Source organism: Oryza glaberrima, chromosome 10, assembly GCF_000147395.1.
Source record: "Oryza glaberrima chromosome 10, OglaRS2, whole genome shotgun sequence".
Taxonomy (NCBI): Eukaryota; Viridiplantae; Streptophyta; class Magnoliopsida; order Poales; family Poaceae; genus Oryza; species Oryza glaberrima.
This window is the reverse complement of record NC_068335.1, coordinates 21,871,923-21,896,395: the sequence shown is the minus strand read 5'-3', so window position 1 is coordinate 21,896,395 and position 24,473 is coordinate 21,871,923. Positions and strand designations below refer to the sequence as shown.

The window sequence follows — 24,473 nt, the reverse complement described above, 5'->3', positions numbered from 1 at the left end:
CGAGCGTTGAGAGACAAGCAACGGAAATGAACAGTTGGGGACTCAGGGCGAAGGGGAGCGTAATCATGAAATTGAAAGATGAAACAATGGTTGATTGCCTCATGACCAACCTGGAGTAATTCATTGATTTGATGGGCTACTTATGGGTTGGTGGTTGATGTCTAACATGTATGGTCCAGTACTAAAGGAGGGTTCTGGAGGTGGGGGGCGATGCGGATCGTAGTTGGGTTGGTCGACCCACCTACCTTACCAAATAGGTAGGTTTGCCCTTGCGTACGACACGAACAGAGGGATGGGTCAAATGGGAGGGAATGACTCAAACGCCAAAGGGATCGGAGGTTCGGCTCACTTGGGACCGCAATGGAATAACTCTATAGGAAGGTTGGGGACTTAAGCATGAAATGACTAAAATAAAAAATATTCTTAATTTTGTGGAAAATTTCTAAAATGTTCTTGTTTATACTGGCAATACTACAAGTAAATTACTATACTGTAAAATTCCTCATTATTATTATTATTAACCTGAAAAATTCAGTTCGATTCATTCTGATGAAGATCTATATCATACAAAATGTGTGCTCAATTAATTCTCCTCCGTCGAAATGGAACCTACGAAGAAGAATTAAGATCGATTGATCTGCTAGGTTGTACACGTGAGATATGCATTTGATTACATAATTAAGTGAGGCAGCTAGATGCATGTCAGGGGGAGGCGTGTTCCTCGCACATGAATGTGTCCCTATTATGGATGCAACCATTTCTGGATTGTTTGGGGATGGTCGGCAAGAGATAAATAGATAGATACCGTCAAACAGTGACATACACGCGCAGTTCAAGTGGTAAGTGGTTACAATTAGTCAAGGGGGTGAATAGTGATATAACGATCGGGACACCCTAATTAACTCCTCGTTCTTGTTCACGCATCGGCAGTATATTTCTGCAGGTTATTGTCATGCCCTCTCTCGGTCAGCTCATCTCGCTTACCAACTAAGTAACTGAACAACAGGTTAAATGTACTAAGCGACCAAGCATATATACGCAAAAGATCGTTGCAATATGCTGTACAGCAATGGAGGAGCCAGGGATCAGGGGATGGCGACGGCGGCGACGGCGATCCTTGGGTGGCCGGAAGAGGCGACGACGACAGAGACGCGGAAACCCGACGAGCTAGCAAGGTAGCGGTCGAATTGAGAGGGATTGATGGACATGGACGTGAACGCTCCTAATTAACCTAAAGCATGATTTCACATTCCAAGAATTGAAGTTGCGCGACGACGACGACGACGACAACACACCACTCACCATTCCGAAATGGAATCTGGAGTGGACGACAGAGAGGGTGCTTATATGTAGATCTAGAGGCGTAAAGTTTTAACGTGTCACATCGAGTATTATATAAGGTATCATATGTGATGTTTAGGCACTAATAAAAAAACTAATTACAGAATTCATCAGTAAACAACGAGACGAATTTATTAAGCCTAATTAATCCGGCATTAGCAAATATTTACTGTAGCACCATATTATCAAATCATGAAGTAATTAGGCTTAAAAGATTCATCTCGCAAATTAGTTATTTTTTTAGCATATATTTAATACTACCTCCATCCTAAAATGTTTGACGCCGTTGACTTTTTTTAAAAATGTTTGACCATTCGTCTTATTTAAAAAATTTAAGTAATTGTTAATTCTTTTTCTATTATTTGATTTATTGTTAAATATACTTTTATGTATACATATAGTTTTACACATATCACAAAAGTTTTTGAATAAAACGAACGGTCAAACATGTTTAAAAAAGTCAAGGAGGGAGTACTTTATATAGGTGTTCAAATATTCGATGTGACAGGGCCTGACTGTCGTGCTACTCTCCCGTTTCCAAATACAAACATTTTACAGTATTCAGATTTGGTATATACAGACGTTGTAAACATTGGTCGGCCAATCCTTCTTCAGCTGTCACGGCAAAATATATATGTTATAAATATTTCTCGGACACTAATTTCAATCCACTGCAAAATTATTCGCATGTCTAGAATCCTACCAAGAGAATACCCCCATTTTTATGTTATTGAAGTAGGATTGATGAATAAGAAATAAACATAATATTATTTATTAGTGTCGCATAAAACCTGAAATGGGGCGTGGCCAAGTGGTAAGGCAGCGGGTTTTGGTCCCATTACTAGGAGGTTCGAATCCTTCCATCCCAGATTTTTTCTGATGGAACGAAAGATGAAATCGTATTGTATTCTGCATGAGACATAAAGTTTATTAAAGAGAATTTTTTTTCTCTTATAATCAAGCTTTTATGACATCAACTACGTACTTATTAGGCCTTGCTGAATTCTGGTGATGTCGTCTCTCTTGAAAACTTAATTATGACAAAAAAAATCCCTGCAAAGTTCCTGCCTTTTGACTTTAGAAAATAAGTCCGCAAAAAAGTTCATGGTATTCTCAATCGAATTCCTGGAACGCCTGGTAATAAGGTTTGACTAGTGACTAGTACTATATGGTCTTCAAGTGCTGTACTATACTACTATACATTTTACACGGTCGAACAGGTCCTCGCAATGCAAGTGCCAAAATTTTACCAAATTTTATAATGGCATTGCGAGCCAGCAAGTCGTATAGTGTTGGAGCAATAAGTCTATGATCGCAATGCATGGTCGGCGCATTTGGCTGCTGAAAAGAGCATGTCTATATATTCTCTGAAACAGACTAACTGGAGATTAGCAGCCAATATATATGCATGGAGAAGAAAAAGGTTTTGGGTTTTGAGAATATTAGAATTCATGTCACTTTCTGGTGTGCTGTACTTTCGGCAGAACAGTCCTGCATCAATCGTATTCTTTGATTGGCTCTTCATTTTTGTTTGGATGCGAATCAGCATGATCACTCATCAGTCATCACATATTGTTAGTGTGTGTATGTAACAAATCTTATTATGTTTGATCAAACGAGAGAAACATCATATTTATTATCTAAAAAAGATAAAAACATCACTATAGTTTGTCTTGAAAATTAAATACCCTTTTTTTAACAACAGATCTTTTTTTGGGCAGGCAAACATGCAACATAGAGACAGGTTCATTTTGTTATCTGTATGGAACCAATAAGCTTTAAAGCCTTTTACATCACCAATGCAGTGATTAATTTTCTTATCATTCTTGTTGTAGTATTGAACGGGAGAGGTGTGTTGTGCCGCGCGCTCTCTCCCTCTCTTGATTTCGTGCGTATACTTCTCTTCTCACAAGAAAAAAACATGTTTTGCACATCGACATGGTTTTCAAAGATGTATCTGATCACTAATTTCTACTGTGAAATATTTATGAGCCCCAATCCAAAGATTATGATATTATAAAATTACTTTTTCAGCAAACATATATGCCCCTCTGTTCTAATAAGCCCTTGTTTAGTTTTAAACTTTTTCTTCAAACTTTAAACTTTTCCATCACATCAAAACTTTCCTACATACACAAACTTCCAACTTTTCCGTCACATCGTTCCAATTTCAACCAAACTTTCAATTTTAGCGTGAACTAAACACACCCTAAGAATCAATTTCTAGCTATAAACAGCTTGGATGGACAGTGTAGAAACGATCTGTTTTTTTTTTTTAACTTTTTGGTTCTTTTTGAAAACTTATTTCATAAATAAACCTCTGGATAAAACTTATTCTAGAAATGAACCCTTTTTGCGTTGCCGACATCATCGGTGTCGTGGTCCAATATGATGGTGTCAACGACATTGACCATGTACCGCGCTCGAAACTAAGTTATTGATGTGAAAAAGATACCAATTTGTAAATAAAAATTCTGAAAATGACCCTAGTCGTAATAAAAAAATATTTACACATAGCACCTCGGCGCCAATAGCATTGGACCCTTTACATAGCTGAGGCCTTGTTCGGTTAATCCCTCCCACAAGAGGAGGGATTTGGAGGGGATTTATTCCACACCTATTATGGTGTGGAATTATTCTCCCTTAATCCCCATTATTCCCCCTCTTAGGGATTAAACGAACAAAGCCTACTTAGATATCGTCGTGCTGAAATACGGCACCAATGACGAGTTGAATTATGGCACCAATGGTGATAATATCACGAAAATGGTCATTTCTAAAATAAGTTTTTAGTCTATTTATAAAATAAGTTTTCAAAAAGATCTAAAATACAAAAATTACAGTAGAAACGATTGTCCTGCATTCAATCTAAATACTTGAAAATAAAACACTGATGTTTTAGTGTTTTTATACTTTAACTAAAAACATACTTTCTCTGTTAGAAAAAATAACTTCTTGCTATGTATTTGGAAGTTGATTTTTTCGGGACGGAGAGAGAACAGTACGTGATGTACCTCATGACTAAGGTCATGTTTAGTTCACACCAAACTTCCCCCAAACTCCTAACTTTCCATCACATCACATCACATCCAAAATTTTTCTACTCACAAAAACTCTGCACTTTTTTTTCAAACTACCAACTTTCCCTAAACTTCTCTCCAATTTCAGGAACCCAACTTTTTTTTTTAAACTAACAACTTTCCTTAAACTTCTCTCCAATTTCAGAAACTAATCACAGCCTAAGTACATACGTGGAGCTGTGAAAGGACGAAGGAGATGGCTCAAACATCACAGCTTTATACACATAGCCAAATGACAAGGCAGAGGTAGCAAACAAATCAATGAGTCCAGAGCAAGTTCCCTCTTTTTCTACGCACTTTTATCGTTATCTCGCCACTTTCTGCTGTTACAAGTCCCGAATTCAAAGCGTCCAGTCATTGCAGCCAAGCTAGGATGCTCTTCGTGTTCACCGGACCCCACACATCGCGCTCACGCACTTTCATTTTTCTGACTCGTTTTTTTGTTCTTTTCCTCCGCATGTTAGGACAAAATGTAGTTTTTCCATGAGGGCTTTAGCTTTTCATTTCTTTTTTAAAAAAAGAAACAAAATGTCCTTTTAGCCCTGTTCCCTATGAGTTTAAAACTTTTCTTTTGAAATGCTTCAGGCGCTTAAAATCTTCCATGTTTCCAGTCGTTACATTTCACTATTTTACATTAATCATGGAAAAACTTTGGTAAGCAGCAAAATACAATGGCTGAATAGATGCCAATGCAAACCGAAATTGAGGACTGGAGGTCTCATCAGATGGTTCAAGCATATAGGCGATGTGTAATTGCCAAACGAGAAAAAAAAATTTGAAAACCATCAGGTTCCACATGATGCAATGCACATCACTACAAAACTGAACCACACCTTCAAAAGGTTAAAGCAGCAAGTAACACATCAAGAACATGGTAGAAATGAATGGAATTTAGATGGCTCTAGTTTATTCTCCATCCTAGGCTAATCACAAGGAACCCGCCTTTCTTCACACTATCATCTCACCTGGGGCCCAAAGATTCCAATGGAAAACGAAAAAAAAAGGTGAAATTGTCAGAAAAGCATCCCCTTAATTACAATCTTCTCATCTCATCAATTCTCTCGTCTCTAGAGGAGCACTGCAACGCAATGATCAGCAGGTGTTTGCTGCCATCACCCGAGAAACAAAGTGCAACTCAGACTCAAAAGCGTAGTATAAGCAATGCCTCTCTGCCTTTTGCCTTCCAGGTCACAACAACGCCACTCATTTATCGACATTTGGGCGGAGATTGCACAATAAAACAGTGCATTTTCAATCCCACTCCTAGTAGTGCAACAGTCGTCCCAATGAACACTCATCATCATCTTACCTTTTTCTGTTAAAAAGGCAACAACAGATTTGGGGGTGAAACCATGACTTGTTCCCCTAACCTCGCCAGCTATTTTGCTTCTTGGCCTCAAAAGTGGCTCCATCGTTTAGCATATCTTGTGCGTCAGTTTCCATGCCGAGCTTTGAGAGAGCAAGGGCTTGTAGGTAGAAGGCAGTTGGCCACTCGGGCATGCAGACCTGGGCCTGCATTGCGTCCCGGAGAGCAAGCTCTGACTGCCCATTCATCAAATAGGAGAAACTTCTCCGGGCAAAAACTGTGGCTGAAGGCACTGACATCATTCCAACAAGCTGCATCATGGCAAATGAGCTTGTCATACCATAGGGCAGAAGATATTCATAACGCTCACTATATATAAGTCACATAAGGACCACATAAGGCTACTAGTGGCTAGTAGCACTCGAGCTAACGGGCTGAGGGCCAAACTGTTTCAGAAAGTTGAACTTTTTGACCAGTTAGGGTCCTTTCCTATTATAAAGCTCCAAAACAACTTGTGTCAAACAAACAATCGTGAAGCAAAATGTCAACATTGCAAAGGTACGGTAGCATAGCCTAGGTAAGAGAAAACAATGATACCTTGGAGTAGTAGTCAATTGCAGTCTTGAAATCCTTGTCTCTAAATGCAATGTCACCAAACTTCTTGGTATTCAGCATCTCTTGCACTTGCTGAGTCCATTCTTGAAAGGACAGCTTCAGTTTTTACATCACCATAAACATGCACAAAATAAAACTAGCTTATCTTAACAAACCAAATGAATGTGACTCCATAATTTCTGAAATATTTCAGCAAGTGGGGACAGCAAGAGAAGAGCTAAGGTACATAAAATGAGGTTAGCTTTTGAAATTATAAACAAGCATGAATGTGGTGGTTGGTGAATGCAAGTAATCTCTCTTCATAGCAAGAAAATAGATCATGATGCACAATCCATGTTTTCTAGGGCATTTCAAGAATGAGTAAATTCAGTGTGTGATATAGCTCAGATGCATCATAGACTAGGAAAACAAATGCAACAACTTTACAGCAAGATAGTTACCTCATTTTCTGCACCTTCTTCATCTTTGTAACCTGTTTTGAGCAATATATCATGTACTGCTGTAAGGTCCATACCGGAACAGGCCTTCCCAAGGGGAGAAAGAATAGTTGGCAACACCGCCGTGGCTTTTGTAATACCCATCAACACATGTGATGCTACCTAGAATGATTGATATAAGAAATAAACGGTGTTACCAAATGCAATGAAAAACATTAGCAGCCGACAAAAGGCTGTCAAGTTATTTACCTCCTTTTGCTTCTGAAGAGGCCCAACAGAAGACAAGAGATATTTTATATTGGGTCTGTCCCTCGCTTCAAATTGCAAGCATTTCGACGCAAGGTCAACTAGTTTTGAAGCATCTTCATTAGCATACTGCCCTTCTAAGGAGGAATCCATGAGCAACAGTATATTCTTCCCTCTTATCAAATCAAGTGCCTGGAATTCCATACAAATCAAGTGAGAAACCTACTGACATAAACATTGATAGTTGACAATAAAATATCCTTGGCATAAATTCACTATTCCGCAGTCATGCTCTATCAGATGCACGGCATCCTAGGAATAAGTTCATTGTCACATATTCTACTAGAAGTCTATGGTCTGTTATTTGAGACAAGAGGCCACTGTCTGTTATACAAATTTAGTGGACATCAGTAGGTTAAAGGTTAAGGTTCAAATCCGATTGCAGTCCATAACACTTTTTATCAGTTGTCAATGTGACATTAAATACAGATGCAGTGTTATCCAGGATATGAGAGTAATGATAAGGAGAAGCGCTGATATATATATTTCTTGAGAAAAGTAAGGATTTAAACGAAGCATACATGGCTAGGAGGTATGTGCTTCCCACTCAAAAGATCCAAAAGAACTGTTCCATAGCTATATATCACACTCTCGGCGATGACTCTGCCTGTCATACAAGTGTCATGCACAAATTGTTCGGTGCAGTCAAACAATGTTAGTACTTGGGAGTAAATATATAGCAAGCTTGAAATAAGTTGACATGTTTCATTTTTGCTGGAAAACATCAATAGAGTAAGGTGCCCATGAGTGCGGTAATAAGGATCATGTGTAAATTCCTACCAGTTCGTAGAAACTCAGGCGGGGTGTAAGCCAGATTAGTGCTATAACTTTTCCCATCGCGGCTGTTCTTCATTAGTCCAAAACTTGACAGCCGAGGATCACCTTCCTGATAGAATAAATCATGCCAAAGTTAGAATTCTCTCGGTAGTTACAGACATCAGCAAAGCTTCAGAAAGTAGTAAATTTTGATCAGAAAGCATCCGAGTTCACAGGAGGAAGGAAGTGAAAAGCAATGCAAAATCAGCAGAAACAGAAGGTGTTTTGAGTGGAATGTACTAGCAGCAACAAACATACCTCATCAAAAAGTACTCTATAAGCATTCAAGTCATGATAGATTTTTCGGTTCTCGGCATTGCAGTGATCGAGTGCCTGCGCAATGTAATACGCAACCCTTAACCGCATTTCCCATGGCAAGGGCTGCTTATCCCCTGCAGAAAAAAGGTAGATCGCCCTTGAGTCAAACAAGAAAGAAAACAAAAGGGGGAAGTAATGTGGCGAGCCAGGTTGTCCGGGCAAGCAACATCCATCCACATAAGTAGCAAGTGCTAGTAGCATTTGGCATGAAGAGCACACACAAGTCAAATGTAGTAATGGTGAGAGGTGTTCCATTAATGCAGACGAGATTCGTGGTTTGATCTACGGATCATCACCAAGTACGTCACCCAAGTAGTTACTCCTAGTAGTGGACATGGATACGGAAATGGCGAAATGAAGAGGAAGAGGGTATGGTAGTAGAGTACAGTGGAAGAGATGCTTGGAGAGGGTGTCGTTGGGCATGTACTCGGCGACGAGCAGCCTCTCGTCGCCCTCGGCGCAGCATCCGATGAGGTTGACGAGGCGCTTGTGGCGCACCTTCCCCACCCCGGCCGCCTCCGCCTGCAATGCAATGCAACCACAAGAGAAAAGCAGTAATAGTGAGGAGGATGGGTGGCATTGCGAGATCCGGAGAGAGAGAGAGGCGAGGAGAGGTACGAGGAACTGCTGCGGGTCGGGCCAGGAGAGGCGGGAGAAGCGCTTGACGGCGATGAGGCGGCCGCCGTCGAGGCGGCCGCGGTAGACGACGTTGGGGGCCTTCTCGCCGCTCTCGGAGACGATGAGGTCGGCGCTGAAGCCCTTGGTGGCGGCGCGCAGCTCGGCGAGGCCGAACTCCCTGAACACCGGGACCGCGCGCTTGGCGGCGTCCTTGTCGTCGCCGCCGCCGTCGGCCGCCGCGGAGTCAGCGCCGCCATTCGCGGCCGCCGCCTCTACAACAACCAAGCAATAGGAGTAGATTAGATTAGGAAGCAAGAGCGGTGGTGGTGTGGGGATGGGGGGTTAGGGTTTAGGAGGGCGGCAATGGCGGCGGTGGGGCTTACCGGGATCTGCGGGGTTGTCGGCGGGGAGCGCGGCGGCGTCGTTGGGCGGGAGGGGACCCGCCCCCGCCGGCTTGGACAGGAAGCACCCCATTGGAGGCGCGACGCGAGGTGGTGAGATCTAGGGCGAGGCGGTGGGAATGCGAATGCGAGAGAATATTTGGGGGGGGAAATGGCGGCGAGTGTGTAGTAGGGAAGCAGTGAAGCGAAGTGGGGAGGCGAGGCGAGGCGAGGAAGGCGAAGGGGGGCAGGGCCGAGAGAAGCGCCCGCACAGAAGCAGATGATGTGGTGGGGAGATCCGGCCGGCTGGTGCGCCCGCAACACCCAGACCCAGAGCACCCACCCCACCCACGATCTCTCTCTCTCTCTCTCTCTCTCTCTCTCTAAGTTTTTTAAATTTCATTTTCGAAGGGAATCAAATTTCTTTGCTCCAACCAAGTGGAGTGGACTAAGAGCAAGTTTAATAGTATAGCCAACTACTAACTTCAATTCATCTATAACCAATCTAATAGTTTACTCATACAATAGTTACATACTACACTATTAATATCTGGTCCCACATGCCATATACATACTGCGTCTTGGAGTCCGTACTGCAGCTAGCTACAAATCTGTAGCCCGCTGCCATTCTCTCTCCTCATTTATCTCCTTAAAATATGTTTGCAGCTGGCTTATAGCCTGCTATTGTACCTGCTCTAAGGCTGCGTTCGAGCGCAGGAGAAAGCGAGAAAGATTGTTTCGCTTTCCGCGCGCACGCTTCCCGAACTATTAAACAGTGTGTTTTTTGCAAAAAAAAATTTCTATAGGAAAGTTGTTTTAAAAAATCATATTAATCCATTTTTGAAGTTTAAAATAATTAATACTCAATTAATCATGTGCTAATGGCTCACCTCGTTTTGCGTATCTTCCCAATCTCCTCAATCCCCTTCTCCTCAAACACACCTTAAGGCTGTGTTTAGATTAAGGGCGAAAACTTTTGGCGTGTCACATCGGATATATGGGCATATATTTAAAGTATTAAACGTAGTCTAATAATAAAACAAATTACATATTCCATCTGTAAATTGCGAGACAAATTTATTAAACCTAATTAATCCTTCATTAACAAATGTTTACTGAAGCACCACATTGTCAAATCATGGAGCAATTAGAATTAAAAGATTCATCTCACAATTTACACACAATCTGTGTAATTAGTTTTTTTATATTTAATATTTCATACATATATGAAACATTCGATGTGATAAGATGAAAAAACTTACCAGGGGATCTAAACACCTTAATACTTGTACTACTGTAAAAATTATTATATAACCTTTTTTTTAAGAGATAAGCATAGAAGTACTACTATCTCTATTTAGATCAGAATATGTCTTTCAAAAAAATATTTATATCAGAATACAGGTCTCCTTTGCAGTGAAGGTAACTTCACACACAAAAGAAAACACAGAGGGCATTGAAATAGTTCTTTCGAAATTCCTGTAAAATTTCTATGTTCCAAATGAGTCATTGATGTTTTTATCTAAGTTTGTTCATGGCATCGTATCTATTTTTCTGTATCGGGTGATTTTTCTTCAGCTGGCTTGGTAATATTTACATCAAAGTATAGGTCTTCCTTTGCAGCGAAGGTAAATAACACAACCCCCCCCCCCCCCCCCCCCCCCCAAAACAAAAACAAAAGAAGAAGAAGAGGGGGATTGAAATGTTTCTTATGGAATTCATGTACTAATATCTGTGTTTCATGGGAGCTAGGAGGGCTATTTAATAGCCCTCCAAAATCTTGTTATTTATGAGTATTAAACGTAGATTACTGACAAAACTCATTCTATAACTCCTAGGCTATTTTGCGAGACGAATCTAACGAGGTATATTAATCCATGATTTGCTACAGTGATGCTACAGTAATCATTCGCTAATCATGGATTAATATATCTCATTAGATTCGTCTCGCAAAATAGCCTAGAGGTTATAGAATAGGTTTTGTCAGTAATCTACGTTTAATACTCCTAAATAGCAAGATTCCAGAGGAATATTTAATAGCCCGAAGGATCCAAACAAGACCTATATGTAAGTTTGTTCGTAGCATCATATCTATTTTTGCGTGTCAGATTACTTTTCTTAAACTTCAAAGCTTGTTTAGCACTCTTGTACTCCCCAAACTAAACAGTGTTATTGTTCTTATTTGGGGGAGTGAAATCGACAATGTACCAATTGGTCAATGATAATGTATGTCTGGACAGAATTGGTTCCGTGGACAATGATGAGGTCAAACATTTTTGCTCACACAAAGTCTCAAAAGTACACACTTTGACATGAAAAATGCTGCCTTTTTGCGTTGAGTGGGATTCAGCTTCCACATTCTATATCCCTTTGCATCATCCACTGAACAGATTGCTCATTTGCCACTTCCATGGTCTTGTTTATGATACAGCGTGAAGTTCGTCGATCAAGTGGCCATAGTGGTGTAGGAGTGGCAAGACAATTTCTGTTCAGCACTGGAGAATACCACGAGTTTAATTCAGGCAACGCTGCTATTAGTATTACTATGTACTCCATCCGTCCCAGAACAATCAAACATATGATATTCTAATACTACTAATGAAATGGATATATTACGTATAGGAAGAAAAGAATATAGTTATTGCGGACATTATGGAAGAACAGCCTCTCCTGTCGTGTTATATTGCCATTTATTACTCTACGATACTTCCTCCATCTATTTTTGATAGTTATATTTCTAAATTTAAGAAATTTATTTTTGATAGGCATATTTCAATCTAACAACCTATCCTCTTGATGATTTTCTCGGATTTAATACGTGACTCTCCATTCTTCCACACAAGATTAGCTATATGGGCATCGAGAAATGTAAATATTAATGAATCGCTTGTTTACGAGAAATGACTAGTAGCATGTTTAAATAGATGATAAGTAGAATTACTTATCTTTGGTCTGTGTGCCTCCCTCCCTCCCTATCTCCGGTATACAGTAGTAGTAACTGTAAATTTGCTCACGACGCACGGGCCCCTACTCAGGGTTTCCTAAACCATTGGGACTGGGTTTATCGCACGGTAACCGTAAAAAACCGTATAAAACCATGCAAAATTTATCAAAAACTTAAATTATTTTTTAAATTTATTTGAATTTAAAGAAGTTACCGCGGTATTTATATTACCATACCTCGCGATAAATCCGGTAACCACGGTTACCGGCGGTAAGGGAAACTCTGCCCCTACTACACGTCTACACCCGCGCCCAGGCTGAGATAAACAAAAAGAAAGTCGCATGTTCGCAGGCACGACACGTGGGCTTGCCGGCGATCCTCCTTTTGCTGGGCCCCACATGTCAGGGACGACGTGACACCACCAGGTCGGGACCCGCGCTCTGACACCCCCACACCCCAAGTCAACTCGCTGTCTCACAGGCACAGACTCCCCTCCTCTCGTGCGCTGTCTCCACCACCAAGAGCTAGTGTCACTCACACTGACAGCACTGCGCCTCGCTGGCTTTGAGATTTTGATTTGCATCTCCTCCTATCCTCGGTCTGTTTGTTGGGTTTAAGTACGGGAGCTCATGCCCCACATGCTTCATCTGCTGATCCTTTCGGCTGAGTTCGGGAGCCGCCTGAAAACAATGTTACCTATTAATAGGTGATTAATTAAATACTGATTTAAAAACTTAAAATATGAATTGATATAATTTTTTAAAACAACTTTCTTATGAAAAAAATATTGTAAAAAGACGTGCTATTATTTACTCCATACGTCCCAGAAAAACTCAACTTCTAGAGTTTGAATTTTGTCTAAAAAAACCAATTTCTACACTCCTATCTACCCTCAACATGTAAAACGAGAAATTTTATTCCTTCAATACCCTTTACCAACCTATCACTCTTACTATTTTTTTTAATAATTAAGAATATTTTAGTTATTCTCAATTCCTACTAATTTTATCTAGGAATGCTAGGAATTGACTCCTTGTGGGACGGAGGAAGTAATAGTTAAAAAATGTGAGAAAAGGGAAGAACACACCGTCTTGGTCCCGCCTCAACCCAAATGGAGTATTCCTACACAGCACAGTGTAGTACACACCTTGTTTTGATTTGATGGAGTACTACTAGCTAAGCTAGGACACTAGTACTACTCCGATACCGTTATCACGTAGGCCTAGTGCGCCTAATTAACTTTGATTTTAGTACTAGCATGAAGATAGTGCTAGCGCTGTTTTTTGTTTTGTTTTTTTGCCTTTGGGAAAACATGGTTGCAGTGGATCCTATGTGAACTGAAGCTAGAGGTAGCAGTGGTTCAGGGCTCATGACTTGTTCCGGCAGAAGGTGGGCCCAGTTAGCTGGGCCTGGGACACCACATACATATGAGATCATGATGCCATTGTTATCACCAGCTCGATAGTACTATGGCCCATCAGACTATCATGGATTCATTTCATGGTGCAGCCAAGGACATCAACCATGATGCACGAGAGAACACCTCTACTCTGCTCTTCACCAGGAAAAAGGGCAGCGAGCGAACCCTCGTGCTAACCCAAACTTAACACTCCATTACCATCTGCTTATTCTCATAATTCCTAAAGTAATACTTACTGACTCCCCGGTCCCAAAATATATGAGATTTTAAAGAAATGTGATATATCCTACTACTATGGATTTGGACAGGCTCTATGCCCAGATTCATAATACAGTCAAAACACCTTATATTATAGGAGGAAGGGAGTAATTAAGAGTAAAACTGACGAAATGTTCAGTCCAATTGGAACCATGTGAAAATTAATATAGATTATCTTATTCAATTCCAGAGCCTACAAGTAAAATCAACATAACATATAATAATCCAAACTTGTTCCCCGTAAAAGTTACTCGTAATTTAGCACATCAAGTAACCAACAAAATTTGAACAGGTACATCCCTGTGACGGTATGACGGTCAGGCTCATTAGCCCTGGACTTTCCTCACTTGAATGTGGTGAGTAGACTCCTCTCTCCAGATCGACTTCACTCCACTCTGAACAAGGGTCACGTAGTCCCCTTCTTTCACGAATTGGGCGCTCTGTCAAACATTCAAAACCACGGTTCATAAGAGAAACACAGGAGTACTTTGTAAAAGGACTGAAAAATGATGTCAATAAGATCAACTGTGTCGGCAGCGTGAAGTATATATGCTTACCAGCAAGCTACTAATTGCTCTAGAGAAAGTTTCCTCTGCATCATCAGAAAACTTCATGTAAATGGGAACCACACCCTGGTAGAGTGCCAGACGTTGCTTCACTCGTTCCCTGCAACAACAGTTTCCTCATAATGGTCAGTCCTCCAGAGCATCTTTTTAACTTTTATCATTTATTTATTTAGAATGTTTACAAAATTGATTTACTAAAATGAAAACACTAGGGAAAAAAGATTTGGCATTGCATGTAGGTAGAAATCCAAAAAAAACTTACTCATTTGTAAATGCAAAAATTGTAGACGAGGGCCGGTAGTGGCTGAGAAGGACTGCCATGGAGCCGGTTCGTGTAAACACAATAATTGGGGTGCAAAGGGTGTTGGCCATCATTGTAGCATGAGATCCAAACATTTTGCTTAGTTGGCTTTGCGAAAATTCCTCGTTGAGCAGAGCCTACCAAAAGAATCATGAGAAAATAAGGTGCTAAAATTCAGGTAACAAACTTAAGAAAGGAACTTGATGTCTAAGAGCAGGTGCAATAGCATACTACAAGCCAGCTATAAACATATTTCGAGGAGATAAAAGAGGAGAGAGAAGAGCACCGGGCTACAAATTTGTAGCCAGCTGCAGCACGGACTCCAAAATACATATATGTATGACAGGTGGGACCAAATATTAATTGTGTAGTATATGTTTATAGGTAACTATTGTATGGATTGCTATTAAGTTGATTATAAATGATTTGGAGCCAGCAGTTGGCTATACTATTAAACTTGCTCTAAGCAATGAACATCGAAAAATGCAAAAGCTACCATATGGTAAATTTAAAGTTGTGGGAATAAGAGATATACCTGAGGATGTGCAACAAGACTAGGAGATGTAGTTGGGTTATACAGGCTGGATTCTGTTCTCTGTGCCACTGTGTGCATCACCTTGACTGCCTTCAGTGGGAACCTAAACACAGTAAGATGCACAATCAAGGTAAGTCTAATTGGAAAGCAGAATTCTATGCACCCACAGCAAGAGCTTAAAGAAATAAATTTCTTGGATGCACATGGAGGAACATAAACAAAAAGTAACCTGTGTCAGGTTGAAATCTTACTTTCCATGGGCAGTTTCACCAGACAGCATGATGGCATCAGAACCTTCACGAACTGCAATTGCTATATCAGAAACTTCTGCTCTTGTTGGAGTGGGATGGTCTATCATGCTCTCTAACATATTCGTGGCAACAATAACTGGTTTCTGCATGCTTCGGCATGTTCTGACAATCTCCTCCTGGAGAAGTAAAACACATGTGATTTAAATGTTGTTAGTGCTTTATTCATTTGTTGCATTTTAGGCGTGCTAATAAACAAATAAAAGGGATGTAGAGAGTGAGGGGGGAACAAACACATGTTTTCTTGCACTAGTAAAATTATCTACAAATTTAAACTAACCTGCAGCAAAGGAACTTCCTCAATTGGAAGTTCAGCACCAAGATCCCCTCTTGCCACCATCGCCTACAAACATTTTCAGAGATTCAGTATCTAGCACTAAGCAGTTACGAAAGTGTAAAACATTCAAGGACAAACGAAACCAGAAATAGAACAAAAGAAAACAAGGTAACAACGAATTAAGTGTTTGAATTTCCACGAAAGCTTCCCAAACACACATTGCTTGGCTCCCATTATCATGATAACTATCTAAAGGCAAATATATGCTGAAAAGAGATGCCACTTGCCAAGATGTTTTTAATACAAACTGGTTGAAACAACCAATGTCCATGGTCTTACTTACCCCATCTGAAGCAGCAATAATGGACTGGAGGTTTGGTATTGAATCTGCACTTTCAATCTTTGGAATGACATGTATATCTGCATTAGCACCTGGATTTGGAAAAGAACACAGAACACAGGAGATTAATCAAGTTCCGGATATAGATATTAGAAATTCCATGTGTGCCAGAGAAAATGGTTACTTTTAAGGTAGTCCTTCAGTTCATGAATAACTTTTGCATCCTTCACAAAGGAAACGGCATAGAAATCAACACCATTTTCAACACCAAACTTTATGTCCTCCCAATCTTTCTCTGTTAAAGCAGAAGGATGTCAGCATCTTGTGCATAACTATCTAGAGGTTGAACATGTTATGGAGAAATCAACCGACCTGTAATAGATGGCAAAGTCGCACTCTTTCCACGGACATTTAGGTGGCGCCTTGATTTCAGTTCCCCACCATCAACTACTTCACACTTAACCGTATCAGCTGTTTTAGACTTGACAGCGAGTGACATCATTCCTCCTACAGCACACAATGAAACAGCCAATGATAAGTAGATGCCATACTCTGAACTGTCTACCTGTAAGCAAGCTAACTCAACATAAAGAAAGACAATCAAAGCAGGATATGAAGATTGATAGATCAGTCCTCACCATCCACCAACAGTATGTCCCCAACTTCAACATCGTTTATGAAGTCATCGTAATTCACACTGACGGTGTCTTTGGTGCTCACCCCTCTTTTAATAGTAAAATTGAACTCTTGACCTTCCTCGAGCATGATTGGTTCTGGAACATCCCCACTTCTCACTTCTGGACCCTGCATCACTGAAGTTCGATCATCACAGCTCATTTGCTGCAGCATTCAAAATTTCATGTGTTCAACGGCAGTATACCTTGGTATCCAGCATAATAGCAATGACATTGCCATCAGTATTCTTTGCATTGTACTCCTTCACCAAATCAATCACCTTCTGGTGCGACTGGTGGTCACCATGGGACATATTCATGCGTGCGACGTTCATTCCAGTCTCAGCAAGTTTCCATATCATCTCGCGTGTGTTGGTTGAGGGGCCTATGGTGCAAACAATCTTTGTCTTCCTACGGGAATTCGCAGAGACCACTTGCGAAGTAGCGTCAGCGGTATTCTCAGCAATGCTCTGCATGCAAAGAAAGAAATGAGCTAACCACTTTATTGTATCGGAAGACAATCTGAATTAAAATGATGGAAAATGTAAAAATTCAAGAATAAGGAGAGGTAAATCTTGCGCCGAAATACTGAACCAACTGTATGGCATCACCTGGGTTCCACAACCATCTATACATTTCTAAGTAAGCACATCGCAAAGCATTTTTGAAGTTTTTAGCTGGTGATTCAGGCTAGCCTTACACAGATCAGAAGAAAAGGAAGAACAGCCGCAATTTCCCAAACACGGAGGGTTGGAAATGACATGTATATTTTTTTTTCCTAGCGAAAACTTGCACCCCACAGTTTCCCTCCATTTGAGTGTGCCAGCTCTGGATCAAAAGGCCTCTTACTACATAGTAGCAAGCATGCAGCAACTACTCCAGTACTCTACAATGTCATTCACCCAAGCAGGCAAATCTAAGCACGAGGAAACGACGAATTAATCCTAGCGCTTGGGATCCAATCGCCTCAACGTGGTACGATACAGTGACGAATCCGCCAAAAAAACAACCGCTAGTCACCAAGCGCGCAAGGGGAGAAAGAGAGAGAGAGACCTGAGCGGAGAGGGAGCCGTTGCTCCCGAGCGCGAGATCCGCCGCCACCCTGTCGGAGGTGGAGGTCCTGAGGGAGCGCGCCGCCACGGCCCTCCTCGGCTGCGGGGGCGCCGCCGCCGCCGCCGCGGGCGGAGCCGGCCTCACTGCCGGCGCCGCCATGCGCGCCGCCGCGGACCCCACGATCTCAGCCGCCGCCGCCGCCATTGGAGGGAGAGGGCGCGTGTGGAGGCGAGGGTTTCTCGTCTCTTCTCTCCTTGGTGTTTGGGGGCGCGGGCGAGGCGACGCCGCGTGCGCCCGGTGTTTATACGCCGGGATGAGGGGAGGGAGACCCTGCAGGTGGGGCCCACCGCCTGCCACGTACGCGATGCGTTTCCTCGGTTCCACCGCCCGCCTCATGGGAGGCGGAGGAGACAGTAGTAGTAGTGGCACAAAGCCCACGCCTGCCTGGCACTGGCAGGAACCAGTTGTAGGTGGGCCCACCTGTCAGTGGGCGTCGGGCGCTGACCGGGCGGGCCCACGGCGCGGTACGGAGGAGAAAAAATCGCGCCGGCGGAGAGGAATATACCACGAGATGATCGACGAGAGGAGACGGAGACGGAGGGGGACGTGGGGAGTTGGAAGTTGGCGAGGGAGGCTGTGGGCGGACGGAGGCAGCGATGGGTCGGCGTCAGCAATGGCGCCCCAGGCCCAGCCCACCGTGGGCGAGCGCGACCAGACGTTCGCGTGGAGGCAGGAGGCGACAACGATGCGTTTTCGCCATGAGAGCTGCGTGCCTCACGTGTACCTTGTCGCCCATGTGTGATGCGTCTATCTCATTCTCATCGCTTTGCAGACTGAAATGGCCTCTGCTTCATACTGCCGGCCACTATAACAAGGAGAAAGCCGAGCTTCTCAGGCCCATGCAAACATGCTGAAACCTGGCAAAATCTGCAATGGCGGCGGTCCAAAATTCAGCAAACCGCACCTCCACCAACGACGCACAAGGCGGAATGCAGTATTACCACATGCGGGAGAAAGACTTGCTGGCAGAAACAACTGGAGATGCTAGGTCAGACCCAAATGCCAACATGACTGACAACACTGAGTAGTGTGGAGTAGTAGTAAAAAACCGAGTGTGATGTTATAGAAGACAATCAACTTGTTTCAGACTCGTTATTCTGATGTATACTACTAGGTCAAAAACCTTGTCCTCCCGCGATTACAAGAGAATAACCCACAAAACCAAAGGTGTGATCTCTCCTAGGGGGTTGGGTTCTTGGGTGGGGAAAAGGAAAAGGACAGGGCAACGGCACTTGTTAATGTTACAGATTTTCAGTGTTCCCATGCGACAAAATGCTTCATTTCAACTCTATCGAGTATCGACTGGAAGGAGAAGACGCTCATCACCACAAAGGTAACACTCGTGTTTCAAGAAGTGACTCCGCAAGGAAGAAGTGCAGCCGCGACTGGCCTCCCCTCTTCATTCAGAATGTTATATGTTGAAGCCGCATTCCTCTGCCATACAACAGAAGGATTAGACATGTGCAAAAGACTAAACATTGTAGGTAGAGAACAAACTACAAATATCTGCTACATTGAAGTTTACAAACACAAGTGATGATGTTGTAAATAAGGAACATTTGGTCTTTTACCGAATCAACTACTTCCAGCTTCATCCCAGTTGACCGAATGAATTTGCGGAGCTCAGGACTGATTGGTTGGATGTGTCTACCACAACCAAGAATCAGAATCTCTGGAGAAGCATGGCACACAAAATGATGTCAACCCACAAACGGTGCTTTTGAATCAGAAATACAAAAAACTACTCAACCATGAGGGTGCAAATATCCTGGAACACATCTTGAGCCCCAGTAGGAGAAAGATGCTTGGACAATTAAACTATTCAGTTAATTCAAGGAAGGTTTGCATTGACTGTGTTCTACCCTGAAATTCTTAAAAATATTTGTGCACCAATTCAGTGCACAGCTTTGTAGATTGATAAACAGCCAATGCCTGTTTTAGCTTCCTAATGAAGCTGCACCATGAGATTGATTTTTAAAAGAAAAACAGCCATATGGACATTTCAAACATGGGTGACAGAATGGCTAAGTCCAATCAAGATAAAGGGAGCGTATCCTATGCACACAGGCCCTCGCGTGTACACACCGTGTACACCAACTAAAAATTATCACAAAAAATTCTAGGAAAATTCATACATGTACTTTCAATAGTATTACATCTACGTGCAAAGTCGCATCTTCAAATTCATTCTACATAGAGAATAACAAAAAAGATAAAATTCTGACAAAATTGCAACCTTAAAACTGTCAGATTTTTTGTTTTTTTTGTTACGGCTAAAATATAATGAATTTGACGTTAAGATTTTAACCCTAGGTGTAATACAATTGAAAGTATGTGTATGATTTTTTCTAGATTTTTTGGTGACATTTTTTAGTTGGTGTGCACGTGTGTACACGTGAGGGCCTGTGTGCATAGGATATGTTGCCCAAGATAAGGGAGCGTATCCTATGCACACAGGCCCTCGCGTGTACACACCGTGTACACCAACTAAAAATTATCACAAAAAATTCTAGGAAAATTCATACATGTACTTTCAATAGTATTACATCTACGTGCAAAGTCGCATCTTCAAATTCATTCTACATAGAGAATAACAAAAAAGATAAAATTCTGACAAAATTGCAACCTTAAAACTGTCAGATTTTTTGTTTTTTTTGTTACGGCTAAAATATAATGAATTTGACGTTAAGATTTTAACCCTAGGTGTAATACAATTGAAAGTATGTGTATGATTTTTTCTAGATTTTTTGGTGACATTTTTTAGTTGGTGTGCACGTGTGTACACGTGAGGGCCTGTGTGCATAGGATATGTTGCCCAAGATAAGGGAGCGTATCCTATGCACACAGGCCCTCGCGTGTACACACCGTGTACACCAACTAAAAATTATCACAAAAAATTCTAGGAAAATTCATACATGTACTTTCAATAGTATTACATCTACGTGCAAAGTCGCATCTTCAAATTCATTCTACATAGAGAATAACAAAAAAGATAAAATTCTGACAAAATTGCAACCTTAAAACTGTCAGATTTTTTGTTTTTTTTGTTACGGCTAAAATATAATGAATTTGACGTTAAGATTTTAACCCTAGGTGTAATACAATTGAAAGTATGTGTATGATTTTTTCTAGATTTTTTGGTGACATTTTTTAGTTGGTGTGCACGTGTGTACACGTGAGGGCCTGTGTGCATAGGATATGTTGCCCAAGATAAGGGAGCGTATCCTATGCACACAGGCCCTCGCGTGTACACACCGTGTACACCAACTAAAAATTATCACAAAAAATTCTAGGAAAATTCATACATGTACTTTCAATAGTATTACATCTACGTGCAAAGTCGCATCTTCAAATTCATTCTACATAGAGAATAACAAAAAAGATAAAATTCTGACAAAATTGCAACCTTAAAACTGTCAGATTTTTTGTTTTTTTTGTTACGGCTAAAATATAATGAATTTGACGTTAAGATTTTAACCCTAGGTGTAATACAATTGAAAGTATGTGTATGATTTTTTCTAGATTTTTTGGTGACATTTTTTAGTTGGTGTGCACGTGTGTACACGTGAGGGCCTGTGTGCATAGGATATGTTGCCCAAGATAAGGGAGCGTATCCTATGCACACAGGCCCTCGCGTGTACACACCGTGTACACCAACTAAAAATTATCACAAAAAATTCTAGGAAAATTCATACATGTACTTTCAATAGTATTACATCTACGTGCAAAGTCGCATCTTCAAATTCATTCTACATAGAGAATAACAAAAAAGATAAAATTCTGACAAAATTGCAACCTTAAAACTGTCAGATTTTTTGTTTTTTTTGTTACGGCTAAAATATAATGAATTTGACGTTAAGATTTTAACCCTAGGTGTAATACAATTGAAAGTAATGCCTAAAAATATAATGCCTAAAAATGTTGACCAATAGCAGAATTACCTGGGATAGGGTGCACTACTTTGAAGATTGATAAACTGCATTATTGAATGAAGATGCATTGTTAGTCAAAAAAGGATAAATTGGAAGCAATGCAAATTCAATACTTCCAGAAACCTGATTCAAGCATGAATCCTACCTTTCAGCTGTTATCTCTGCAAATGATTTGGGTGCCCATGTCATTATCTTGTTTTCTACTATCAACAAGCTTCCTTCATACTTTACTTTGTTAATATTGAATCCGGTGTCATCATATCTGCAGATAGAATAACAGACTTGAACCACCTGATAAATATATAAGTTTAACTAGAGGGGATGGATCAAAGTGGGAGAGCGTACTGAATTTTTCTTAAGAAAAAAGAGGGCATTGATAATGCCACATCATAACTTTAACTGTAAGCCTCCAAGACATGCCAAAACTTATGCATGTCAAAAGTTACTAGTTGTGTCATGCAGGTTACAATTGCAGAGTGCAGACTGAATATCAATCAGATTGAAAAGACAATCACACAAGGATTAGGAAATTCATTGGAGAACACTAGAATTCAGTGCATTTTGTCCTATCCAAAGCTCATGGTAGTGGTCCAAATTGATTGTCTTCAGAAAACCAGTTTAAGCCCTCTTGGTTTCTTATTCCGGTCAAATATTTGTCATTTAGGACAAGATTCGGACAAACTTTTAGAACTTTAACCTTCAATTCTATGTTAGAATAAGTTTATAAACCTAATAAGTTTATGATATTATGATAATACTTTTCAAGACAGACTTAAGCAAATCATTATTTTGTGTCTTTAAACTAAGAATCTGAGAAGTAATTGATGGTCAAGGCTTCAAAAGTTTGACCAAATCTTGCTCTAAACATCAAATATTTATGATTGGAGGGAGTATACAAGGTTTAGCTCAGATACACAGATTAAAAAGGAAACAGACCAAACTGAAGCAAACACAAGCAATGCAAGCTGAATTTATTTGGAGATATCTTAGGTTTGTGGTGCCTAAATGTTAATGACAGCAAAACTAGCAAGCTCACTGGAGTACTAGACAACATGAGAATTCAGTACATTTTGTCCTATCCATTGCTGATGGCAGTGGTGCAAATTGATTGCCTTTGGACAAACGGTCCAAGCCCTCTTGGTTTATTATTAAAATTAAGGAAATCACAAGGTTTAGCTCAGATACACAGATGGACCAAATATTGAAACATCGGCATGACAACCTTTACTCATCTGCACATAACAATGCGCACTACACGGACAATGTAAACTGGGTTTGTTTGCAGATTTAGAGTCTGTGGTGCATAAACGTTGAGAGCCATATTGTTTCATCAACTGTATAATCTCCCACAAATCCATATCGCATCCGATATTGTTTTCCTCACAACTGAATCTCCAAGATTTATCTCATTCTCCAAACACCCATTCATGTACTGTTAAACAGATAAAGGACCTCCCAAAATAAGAAGGCTGCTTTTAGAGAGGGTTAAGGTACCAACCTAATTATATTGATCCCAAAAAGGGTTTACAAGAGAAGGGAAGAACAAGCAATGTTGTCAGAGCATTGCTGGGTCCATTAGAAGCCATTTAAGTGCATCCCTAACTGGTCTTAGCCCACATCAAAGCCATTTATTTGCAACCAAGTAGATAGACATCTTCATAATCTAGCCTATTTCAATAGTTCCAATGCTAACCTATACTTCTTTGGTCCAACATATATTGCAGAAAAGATAGGTTCACTTTAAAATAGTCATTCTCCAGAATGTAGCTGTGAAAGCACTAGTTTGACTCCATTTCTATGAACAGCTAGAATTTAGTTCCTGAGCAGTCATATCTTACTTTTGACAAAAACTGATCAGTTTGGAGTGGGTAATCTACGAGTGACCAGTTGGAAGCCGAGTGGTCTTAGCTGATCTGCTCTTCGGGAACCCTCATGCGAATTCTGCAAAAAGGATGGAAGAGGCTAGTAAACCTCTATACTTGTGACCAAGCTTTGCATCTTGTCCTTAGGCAATGGAAACTATTTTGAGTCGACAAATCAAGCCTAAGCGTCTAACATTTCTACGGAGTACCATCCATCCATCCATAAAAACAAGAGCCTAATCTGCACCAATATCATCCGCATTTCACACATTCATGTCCGACAGCTAGAACAACGATGTGAATTAACGAAGAAGGCCATCCGTACAAGGTGTGAAGCAAAAAAAAAAAAAAAAAGATGGATGAAGGAGGGCATTACGATTGGAATCGGAGCTGGTCTTCGGGGACGCTATCGATGAGGTTGATCTGATCGTAGAGAGAGAAGGTCCTCCTGCACAGATTTCATCAGAAACCAAATCAACAGAAACATTCACATCAACTAAACTAGCCCTCCTCCGGTTGAGCAGGAGGCCGATGCGCCCGCGGGTTACCTGAGGGACGGGAGGTGCCGGAGCCTCGGGGCGTTGGAGACGGGCTCGCTGCGCAGCGATTTCACCAGATGCGGCAGCGCCGCCACAGCCTTGTGCCCCCGCGCCGCCGCCATCTCCTCTCGCCTCTCGCCGTCGCCGCCTCCAAAGCGAAATGGGGAACGAGAGCGATTAGAGACAA

The 24,473-nt window shown here is 41.2% G+C and overlaps 3 protein-coding genes across 3 annotated transcripts; all 3 read right to left on the bottom strand.

Annotated features, from left to right (window-relative positions):
- Window positions 1-5,233: 5,233 nt before the first annotated feature.
- On the bottom strand, window positions 5,234-9,466 carry LOC127752980 (serine/threonine-protein kinase BSK2). Its single transcript, XM_052278435.1, has 10 exons — window positions 9,221-9,466; window positions 8,838-9,109; window positions 8,606-8,741; window positions 8,160-8,293; window positions 7,866-7,971; window positions 7,607-7,692; window positions 7,029-7,217; window positions 6,783-6,941; window positions 6,325-6,438; window positions 5,234-6,038 (listed from the first exon to the last, which is right to left on the bottom strand). The coding sequence occupies exons 1-10, from the start codon at window positions 9,309-9,311 to the stop codon at window positions 5,787-5,789; spliced, it is 1,539 nt and encodes a 512-aa protein (XP_052134395.1). The 5' UTR covers window positions 9,312-9,466; the 3' UTR covers window positions 5,234-5,786.
- Window positions 9,467-13,994: 4,528 nt separating this feature from the next.
- On the bottom strand, window positions 13,995-18,167 carry LOC127786327 (pyruvate kinase isozyme G, chloroplastic-like). The gene is made up of 12 exons (XM_052313689.1): window positions 17,894-18,167; window positions 17,047-17,310; window positions 16,805-16,970; window positions 16,539-16,673; window positions 16,351-16,461; window positions 16,170-16,258; window positions 15,830-15,892; window positions 15,493-15,668; window positions 15,242-15,344; window positions 14,668-14,843; window positions 14,397-14,505; window positions 13,995-14,279 (listed from the first exon to the last, which is right to left on the bottom strand). Exons 1-12 carry the CDS (start codon window positions 18,095-18,097, stop codon window positions 14,166-14,168), a joined length of 1,710 nt encoding a protein of 569 aa, XP_052169649.1. The 5' UTR covers window positions 18,098-18,167; the 3' UTR covers window positions 13,995-14,165.
- Window positions 18,168-18,988: 821 nt separating this feature from the next.
- Window positions 18,989-24,473, bottom strand: LOC127786328 (uncharacterized). The gene is made up of 6 exons (XM_052313690.1): window positions 24,296-24,473; window positions 24,124-24,195; window positions 22,031-22,147; window positions 21,895-21,929; window positions 19,525-19,625; window positions 18,989-19,387 (listed from the first exon to the last, which is right to left on the bottom strand). The coding sequence occupies exons 1-6, from the start codon at window positions 24,406-24,408 to the stop codon at window positions 19,301-19,303; spliced, it is 525 nt and encodes a 174-aa protein (XP_052169650.1). The 5' UTR covers window positions 24,409-24,473; the 3' UTR covers window positions 18,989-19,300.